The sequence below is a fragment of the Anarrhichthys ocellatus genome, unplaced genomic scaffold, assembly GCF_004355925.1.
Source record: "Anarrhichthys ocellatus isolate YVR2014 unplaced genomic scaffold, GSC_Weel_1.0 scaffold3, whole genome shotgun sequence".
Taxonomy (NCBI): domain Eukaryota; kingdom Metazoa; phylum Chordata; class Actinopteri; order Perciformes; family Anarhichadidae; genus Anarrhichthys; species Anarrhichthys ocellatus.
In genome coordinates, this window is record NW_022280033.1 from 15,775,512 (window position 1) to 15,785,643 (window position 10,132).

A 10,132-nucleotide genomic window follows, 5' to 3' on the forward strand; every position below is an offset into this window, starting at 1 on the left:
TCTCTCTCTCTCTCTCTCTCTCTCTCTCTCTCTCTCTCTCTCTCTCTTTCTGTCTCTCACACACTCTTTAGGCTCTGGCATGTCTGCATTGCAGTCCTCTGCTGGTCATATTGAGCACATTATCAGCTGAGCGTTTCGGTGATAGGGGATGGAAAGGGAGGGAGATTTAAAGAGGGAGATATGACAGCAAGAAGGTAGGAGCCAGGGATGCAGGTACTATTCCAGGGACAAGGGTGAAGGAAGGAAGGAGAGGGAGAGAAGGAAAGAAGCAGGATAAATCATGGGGAGCTGGCAGAAACTGTGGATGTGAAAGTGATGCACACACAAAGAGATATTGGCAGAGGGGGCGATGAGGGTGAGAGGGGCTTCACAGCAGATGGGCATGAGAGAGTGAGATGAGGAAGATGGAGATGCACTAGTGACTCTGCCCATAGAGATAAAGAAAGTCCAGCTGGCCTTGGCCTGGCCAGTCAGTCAGTCAGTCAGCTACACTGAGATGAGCTGGACCAGACCAGGATCGGGCACGCTAGTGCGGCGTATGGAGCACAGTGCAATTCTACAACAGTTTCACCGTACGGACTGCTGAGAAAACACACAACGTGCCACCATGAAGCTGTCTGTAAAAAGGGAATGGGAAATAACGCAGCAGCGGCAGCTTGATGCTATAGTCTGCATGGAGAGTGGATGTGGGCCACTGAACCAAGGTGGCAAGTAAATTTTTATGCTAATACTGAATGACGTTTGACGACATTTTAACAAGGTGTCAGGGTTCCACATTATTCCACAAAAGATTTTCTGATTTGAAGCGGCAACATCTGCTATTCGAGAGCTGCCTGCTGCAACAACGGGGTTTTCCCTGTCGATTCAAATCAATCAAAGCCGGCCAGTGTTTCCTGTTTTTTTAGAAAAATACACCTGAGCACATGCATCGCAGGAAGAAAGCGCTGTGGAAGAACAATGGCGGTGAGAGATTAAAGAGATGACATTTCTATGCAGGATTGAAGATTTTATTTTCAAGTTGCTTGGGCACAATATTTAAATAATAACAATTCAGTTCATTTATATTGATGTATTTATTGAAGTTAGGATGGCAATATTTAAGTCAAGCCTGATGCTGCCTTACACATAAAAGAATGATCTTGAGGCATGCAGCTTATTAACACACTGGTATCGGATCGGTGCTCTGTATTGGCTGATATCCAAAGCCCAGGTATCTGTACTGAAGAACCTGTAACATGCATCCCTACAAATACCGTATATAGAGTCGAGTTTAGTGAACTCAAGTCCCAAAAATGAACGTTAAAAGCGTGTTAATACGCCCTGAAACAGTTCTTTTACCATACATGTCATGTTATTTAAGTATTAGTTGGCTTCATAAATGCTCTGGTATTCAGTGAGGGTGACAGAGATCCGATTGGGAGCTGTAGTATTATCACTGAAAACACAATAGTAGTGTTCATGCAGCCTTTTCAATGTTTGAGTAATGTGGCTAACATCTAGTGCATTTTTAAAAGAACATGCGTTTAGGGAGCTTCGTGGTCTCCCCGACCGCACACTGGACTAAAATGTCATTTATTTTTTGAATGAACCTGATGAACAGTTCAAATCTGCAGGCCCAGTCACATTAAATTGTCCCTGTCTCTTCCCTTTTCCTCGCCCTCGTCCAAAACAGGGAAACCATTGCGGATTCTCCGAGCTCTGGCGTATTTGTTCTGGCAATATTTGTCAAGAGAAGGAGCCCTTGTTTTCTGAGGCGACGCTCCACACTCTGCCTTCCAATGACGAACAGGGCTGGAGGTCAACTGTGAGTTGCCTCAGCCCCGGCTGCTGCCATTCCCCGACATCCCCATCTACATCCGCAGGGCTGACAGAAACAACATCAGCCCTATATTTCAGTAACACCCGGGCCAAATGATAAACATGTAAACGGGAGAGGAAAGGGGAAAGGCCAAGAGGGAGAGGCTTTTGTTTCAGTGCGTGCATGAGTGTGTGTGTGTGTGTGTGTGTGTTGCTTCACAATGAAGGTGGCATGTTCCATTACCCGACCATGATTTAGCTCACTCTCAGGTAATAGTCAGCCCTGGTGAGGTCAGCAGCGGGCCACTGCTGCAGAGAGGGAGTGTATGGAGGGTGGAAGAGAGAAGGCAAATAACAGAATAAGAATGCGATTATAAGAACCGAGGTGAGCAGCAAAGTAAGATGAAAAGAGCAAGACGGAAAAGGAACGAATTGGGCAGGCGTTTGCGAAGTGCCAGTGTTGATGGACATTTTGGCATGTTGGCAGGAGTGGAGCGGTTTGGGGTGGATGCGTGTGTGTGTGTGTTTGGGGCGGCCATTTGCTTTTCTGACAAAGACGGTCCGGACTGGCTCAGCCGTCACTCCAGAAGCCCCAGTAGCATACAGCCACCTGTCCACTCCCATCAATGCTGCCTGTGTCCCTCTGTCTGGCCTCCACAAGCAGGAGGGAGCGTGACGAGTGGATGACGAAAACAAAAGAGGGTGAGAGAGTGTGTGTGTGTGTGTGTGTGTGTGTGTGGGGGGGGGCAGCAATACTGAGATGGGATGGAATAGAAAATGGCAAGAGCAAAGAGCTATCCTGTGCGATCGCTGCGTGTGAATGTGCAGTGACAGGTCTGCCGCTCCTCTCCAATGTGTGGGATGACTGTCCGCTAATGTCCTTCACTGTCCTCCGACTTTCGCAATGTGATTGCTTAGTCACAGCCTTGTCACTCGGTGTTTTCATCATCTCACTATTTGGGTGTATTAGAAAGCCAATTCCTGAGCCGGACACCCAATCACACGCGTCGTCCTCCTTAGTGCACTTTGGACTGAGCTGAATCGCTCTCGTCGTACGCGGTGTAAATGAATGATTCATATCCGGACAGCAGGAGTCGACTCCAAATATACTCTGGTAACCTGATGTATTTCATGCAGGTTATCTTTGCCTTTACAGTATACTCCTAGTTAAGGTATTCATAGTGACATACAACATTGTACAGCTTCGGGAATCTCTTGATGCCTCCTTTCTGCAACAGAATGCAGACTTAATGTTCAGTGAGCTTTTAGATTTTAAGCAACAGATACATAAACCTTTTGTTTTCAGACAGCCGTGCAGCAAATACAGACTAAATGTACAGTATATACAGTAATGGTGTTTGCCTACACATATCGGTGTTTTTCACATCTTTTTGAAACAAAAAGTATGTGTGTTATGTTTCTGACAACACACTGTTCATTTACAGGCTGTGTAGACACACACTTACACACACACATTTAGGATGTGTGTGTGTGTGTGTATTTCTCACAGGACTGGCTAAAGGAAAGGCAGAGGGTGTTCTCCTCCCATCCGTGACAGATTTAGTCATAAATCTGGTGGATTAATACACGGCCTCCCAAGGACTCTCGCGCTGTGTGTTGTTGAAACACAGGAGTCACTTAAAGCCAGACTCCAGGCACTATTTGTCTTCTGCTCTCTTCCCCATCACGGTTATTGATGTCACAAGCACACACACACACACGCATTCATGTGCTCACACTCACCACAAAGGAGAGAAGGCCGGTGAAAAATAGAGAAAATTAGATCGAATATTTCTTTGTGTCTTGTCTCAAAGGAGCTATTAAAATGTAGGGATTTCTGTGAGATAAAGTAGCTTTGTTCCAACAGACAAATATAACTCCCTTTTTGAAGAAGCACAGTTGTAATTTATACCCATTATTTGATAAGTAAATTGTACTAATCTGCAGCAGCTGTGTCAGTTTGAGAATATGTTTCATTTGTTTATTCGCGGCACAAAGACATGAAAACATAATCAGTGAGCTTTTTCCTTCTTTCCATCTTTTTTGTTTTGTATTATTGTTGGCTGTCTAATTGACCTCCCTGAGGAAAAGGATTTACCGGCACTCTCCATGGCTGTCTCCATCCTACAGGGAAATAAACTGTATACTAAACAAACTAAAAAACAAAAGAAAACCCATAAACTAAATCTGCATGCATCTTCCTTTCCGCTATTAAATATGCCCCCTGCACAAATGCACCTCTCTTTGTATGGAAATAGAGGTCCAAGCACTCAGTTTCTGGCCACAGTTTATTTCCTCATCCAACTGGCTTCCCGGAAGGAGCCCGAATCTCCAGACATTAACGCAGCACACGGCACCGCTGGCAAAGAAAGTGGGGGATGAGTTCATTTCCACTCCTTTCCATCTTATTTGTGAAGACAAAGACGGAGGTTTAATTTGTCCTGTGTTTGACTGGAGGTGAGGGTGCAAGTTAATGCGTGTGCCCCCGAGAGATCTCCGAAAAGGATGAGGCCGTAACAATTCTGCCTGATCAACACAAATATGCAGCATACAGTTCCACTCGTCAGTCATTAAGTTTCTCATTCTAATAACAGTAAAATGGTGTTTCCAGTTTACGTTGTATAGATCCTTCAGTGCATGGAATCCAGCAGACGCCGACACTCAGTCACTCTCTGTACTAGTGGTGAATAAGAAACTGAGCTGTTTTGTTGTCATGGCGCAAAGTCAATGAGCAGGACGTGGTTAAAGGGCTCCCTGCGTAGCACGCCCCTGTTGTCCCAGGCCTGATCCGCTGCTGAAAAGTTTGGAAGGTTCAGAGCCACGCTCCCATCATCTCAACTCACCTGTGTGACGGATGTGAAGGCTTTCCATTACTAGCTTCTGTTCTCGTCACACGGTGGTCCATAAAGTGACAGACACTGCGCTGTAAAGTAGGGAACAAAATGCGATGTTCTGAATGAGCTCCCGCTGCCAGTGAGCTGGAGACGGGCTTTGCCTCTGTGACTTTTTGATGAGTGATTGATGGGAGGCAGCAAGGCTTCAACTTGGTGTTGCTGATGTGTTTTGAAGGCTCTCTTTGTCAGTGGAGAGACAATGTGGTAACATGAGTGGCATCACACTGACTCATCAGCCTACTGATTGGATTGCTTCAACCCTGAGGCTCTCTGGCCCGGTCTCAAGACAATACATCAAGTATTTATACGAAGGTAAAGATCAAGATTCCTCCGTCGGTCATCCCTCTACTATGTTTTAAGGTATCTTCTTTTATTTAATTATTTTTGCTGCTCTTTTGGTAGATGGCGTACTGAACCCATATACCCATTGAGCCTCTGTGCACCATAAAAATCAAAGCTATAATTCACAACATGCGTGAAATTGCAGTCCTGACAGTGCCTGTCCCCCTGAATCAGTGCTCAGATGAACGCGAAGCCTGAAGATGTCACCAACATAATAAACAGGGCTTTGGCCTACAGCCTCTTTACTTTCTCCGTCCTGAGGCCCCAGTGCCGGGCCGAGCCTAGTCCCCATCTAACACGCGCGACTCCCATCGATCCAGCAGGGATTGATGTCCTCCAGTGGCTGATTTAGTGCCCCCATTGGCTCCCTTGCTTTTCCTAAAAGATTGGGCAGAGTAAAACATGCGGCATGCGGCTGTGTGTAGGTTAGCAAGTCCTTCTTTCAGTCTGCTGCCTCTCCAGGCTTTGTCAGTGTTGTATGTTTTATGGCAGTGCGTGCGTTTTTCAGCCCTGCCACGGTGACGCAATGATGTTTTGACTTAATGCAGAAGTCCTACTCTAACTTTGGTAATACATTGTAGTTGTTACTTAAGTCAAAATACACTACATTAGTCACCTCTTCCTATTAACTCTCATTAGGCCGTGTCCGGAGGCTTTACGTATTCAGGATGTCCGACTCATTCTTGTGAACGTGATATCTCGACGCTGTTGGCTTTCCATCCATTTAAGCCTGAATGCTTCCAATATTTTCTTTAGATTTCCCCTGAAGTATCGTCAAAGTAGAACCATTTTAGTAAACCAGTAATGTATTCTATTTTAGCCTCTTTCCATTTAATATCAGAGGTCGCATCTATATCAGCTGCATAAGTACATCATTTAAAAAATGTTACGCATTATTTGCTATGCATTCAATTCATTTGGAAATATCTGGAAACACAACTTTTGGAGTAAAACTGTGTGTATTCTGGTATACACACAGAGTGAGTCTTTTTTTATTGAACCCTCAGGCGTCCACACATCCGTAAAGGCTTCTGGTTGGGCCCCCGGGGGTCTCTAGCTTACATGTAGCTCTGCTGTGGTCGTTTTGGTTTGACTTGACTGTCGGATTCAGTATTCAGGGGACAATGGGGGAGAGAGAGGGGAGGTAGAGAGATGGTCCTCCAGTCCATCGCTCTTGTCATGAGAGCAGTGTTGCAGAGTAGAGGAGAAGGGGAGGGACGATGTTAATGTGCACTGTATCATTCATAACGGTAATACTGGCATCACTTGCTGCTAAATAGCATCATTTGTCAGGGAAAGGGCTTGGTGCCACAGTGTTGCACATAGGATACCTACACTATACACACACACACACACACACACACACACACACACACACACACACACACAGTAGACTCCATATTTGTGATTACAGCAATGCTATAACCCTCAGTACTTTGTACCCTCACCTCATTTCAATTCTGATATCCGTCAACCAAAATACCAACACTAAAACTAAAATTGACCTCAACCAAACCTAGTCCTGACTTTAATTGTTAAATTCAATTACGCCTCAACCCCAAAAAACACCAGATAGGCAACCTCATCTTTCTGTCATTCATTAGAGGATATTTAATCCTCTATATTTATTCAAACACACAAGCATAGAAATGTCAAAGTTCTATATCTCAGACAACTCTGTTTCTGAGTACAAAGTAAGTTCTTTTCTTTATTGCATCCATTATGCTTTATCAAGACATGTTACTTAGGGCACGCTTAAAAACTGATGAATCCAATGAAACGAAATCGGAGAAGATAAGTAGAGATTTGAGTTAATTCATACATATAGTGCAGTAATCTTAACTGAATAATATTCCGCTGTAGACCGATTCAGCAGATGGAGACGTATTCTAGCCTCCGGTCCAGCACATGGGCTAGATAATCTAACCCATATGCTTAATGGCTGGGTCTTAGTTTCTCTCTTTTTTTCCACAGCAGAAGTTAATCTTCCACACCATTGCGACTCTCATACATAGTCTTAGTTTCAAACGATTTGGTTATCATTCATTTGTTATCCTTCGCTCGAGTGTGGAGCAGACAATTCCTCCACAGTCGAGAGGGCCGGAAGGAGAAAGGGAAAAAAAAACAGTTGTTATTGATGACTATGAGGTAAAATGCTCAATTTGCACTGTCTTCAACCAAATTATAACTCATATTGAAAGCAGCTGAATTTGCATAAATCTCATTAGACGCAATGAGTGGAGTTCATAAATCGTTATATTAATTAGTCATTTTTGCCACCCTTTCATAGGAAAATGGGGTGTATTAATAAACCTAGAGGGGTGTGTGATTGTGAAGCCTAATTGGTCGTTGTGTTAAGCATTTTGGTGCTCAAGCGACAGGCTTGATTTAGTTTGGCTTAACCTCTATTGTCTGACCGAGTACCTGTAGGGAGGGAGAGAAGATGAGTGTGTGTGTGTGTGTGATCTAGTCTCTCGTCCATCCGCTCATATTCAACAACCTCTTATTTCTACTTAGTCGTAAGGACTACAGGTCTGCAGGTCAATGGAATGTCTTCAGAACTACACTTTATCTCTACTTGATGTACTTGTAAATGTATGCCTACATTTTAGCTCTATGTACGTTGTATGTTAGTGTTCTGTGAGTCAAAAGAAAATGTGATACAAATGCATAACCACTGGGGTCCATTGTGTGTGTGATTGATATCAGTGGACCCTCCCCAAGCAATTTTACCCTGGACAGTAATGAGCCTTGACCCTCTGCGCTGAGGGGTCTCCATGCCGTCTTCCATGCCCCTCCTTACCGCCGCCTTGCCCTTCTTGACACATCCGTCCAGCATGGTGGGTTAGCCGGCCTAATGGCGCTCCGCCTCTGGGTTTGATTAGCCAGCCTGTCTGAGCTCTGGTGTCTGTGACGAATGAAGTCTATGAACCACTGCGGCTCCAATTAAAAACCCTTCCCTCCTCTGTCCCCCTCGCACAGGGCAGTGTGTTTGTATGTGCTGCGTGTGTGTGTGTGTTGTTACGCCATCTTCATCCTCAACATGAAAATGCAGCTAGCTGTACCCACATGACTTAAGTTCAGTGGAGGAGCAAGTTGTTATCACATCGATCTTTGCCCTGACCCTGCAGGTCAACTTGTTTTCTTCCTTTAGTCCACTTAAATGAGAAGAACAGCTCGAGCACTAACATCCAGACGGGTAACAATAAAGTTTCATATAATACAAACGCAGGGAAATGTTTATTATACGCGGAACATATCCTTTCATGTAGCTCAGTCAGTGATGGGACATCAAGGGTGACGACAGAATCACAGTGTATTTGCACTCTATTGCTCTTTAGATCAGTGAATAGGAGGTCACATAACCAATTAAAGATCTTTGACCTTTGACCCTGTGGGACTCTCTGTCTGGCAGGTTCTTCAGTGGCCCAGCTGAAGGCAAATGATCCTGAGGGGGAACCTCTCATGTATGGTGTTTCAGGAGAAGAGGCCATGAGGTATTTCTCTGTGAACAAAGACACTGGCGTGGTCTGGCTCCGACAGCAGCTGGACCGTGAGGTATGATCACCAATCAAACACACACACACACACACACACACACACACTTACACATTACCTAACCAAAGAAATATATAGAAGAAATGACACTCACACAATTTCAGGCACAATTTTGAAAATAGGAGATGGAATGTAAATGATGAAATGATGAAAGAGCAGTGAGAAGTGTAATACTCCTCAGCGGGATGAAAAGGAGGGGTTTTGAGTTCAGAGTGGCTCTTCTTTGTCTTTTAATGCTTTTGTGCGCTGCTGTTTTGCCCCCGCGTGTTTACGCTGATCTCTGTCCCCAACAGACCAAGTCAGAGATGCAGGTCGAGTTCTACGTGAGTGACATCCAAGAGGTAAGACAGAGATTTCCACTGTGATCACAGTTATGACACCTCCTGTCACACGCTGACACCTTGATATCGCCCGACCCAAATGTCACAGAGAGACCTTCTCTCTCAGCTCGTCTCCCTTTTAGTCCCTTGCTTTCATTCGCATCCTTATTTTTCTCTTCCTCACATGTAATCGTTGTGACACCTGTCTCACTCTTTAGTTACTGAAACATACTGACGTTCAACCTACTCTCCCGCCGCGGGTAATCTATCACACGCTTGTCCCTGTTTTCCTGTTGTTGCTTTCTTTCACTCTGGTTCTTGGCTTTTTGTGGCTCGTACCCATTTTCACTGAGTGCAGCTCTTTGACAAGTCACTTGTGGAGAAGGCTCGGGAACAGTTTTACCAAGGCGTTTCCTCCCTCAGATGGTCAAAGACACGGTAAACATCCAGATTGGAGACGTGAACGATAATGCGCCGGTCTTCCACGGGCAGCCTTACACCGTCCACATCCCAGAGGTAAGGCTGACAGAAAGTTGTTTAATGTATCCATGGTGGTAGTCCAATAACGTGTCAATCAGAGGTTGTGATGCAGACAATGAAAATCAATCATGTACAATATTATTTCTTGTTTTATGATCCTCAAAACAATGATGCCAGCAGAAACAACTTAGGAATAGTCCAAGGAATAGTTTCCTCACAGTGATCTACTATAAAGTGCTTTGATGAAACCGTGGTTTGCTTTTTGGAATTTAAGAAAAGGTATAAAAAATAAATGTATGAAATTCAGCTCAATGTTTTGTAACATGGTGGTTGCACCCAGCTTATGGTGGTCATCAACAATTCCTAGCGTTTTGGTCTCTGGTGCCCAGGAAATGGCTGCGTTTAGCTGCACCTGCGATCTTCCCATGATTTGAGGGGTTGTCTTCCCGCTCATATTTAGAGTGTGCACAGTCTCCTTTTGTAGGGAATTAAAACACTCACTGACTCACTGCAGTGGAGACCTCAATCTCTTCTCTCCCTTCTCTGTCCTCTCCCTGAATCTGCTACCTCCCCTCTCGGCTCTCACTTCTCTCCATCTTCCTCTCTCCTCTTTGCCCTCTCCCTCATCTAATCCTTGATGGAAGTAATTGCCAGAGTGGAGTGGAAGACTTCAAACGGGGGCTGAAATCCACAAACACACACACACACACACACACACACACACACACACACACACACACA

General features: G+C 44.8%; 1 protein-coding gene across 4 annotated transcripts in view; it reads left to right on the plus strand.

Moving 5' to 3' along the window:
* The window catches only part of cdh23 (cadherin-related 23), a 148,243-nt gene that overhangs the window by 26,419 nt on the left and 111,692 nt on the right, over positions 1-10,132 (plus strand). For all 4 annotated transcript variants that reach the window (XM_031878740.1, XM_031878749.1, XM_031878758.1 and 1 more), the window contains exons 4-6: positions 8,449-8,591; positions 8,885-8,932; positions 9,335-9,427. In XM_031878740.1, coding sequence (XP_031734600.1) covers positions 8,449-8,591; positions 8,885-8,932; positions 9,335-9,427 — 284 coding nt within the window. The remainder of the gene's footprint in view (positions 1-8,448; positions 8,592-8,884; positions 8,933-9,334; positions 9,428-10,132) is intronic.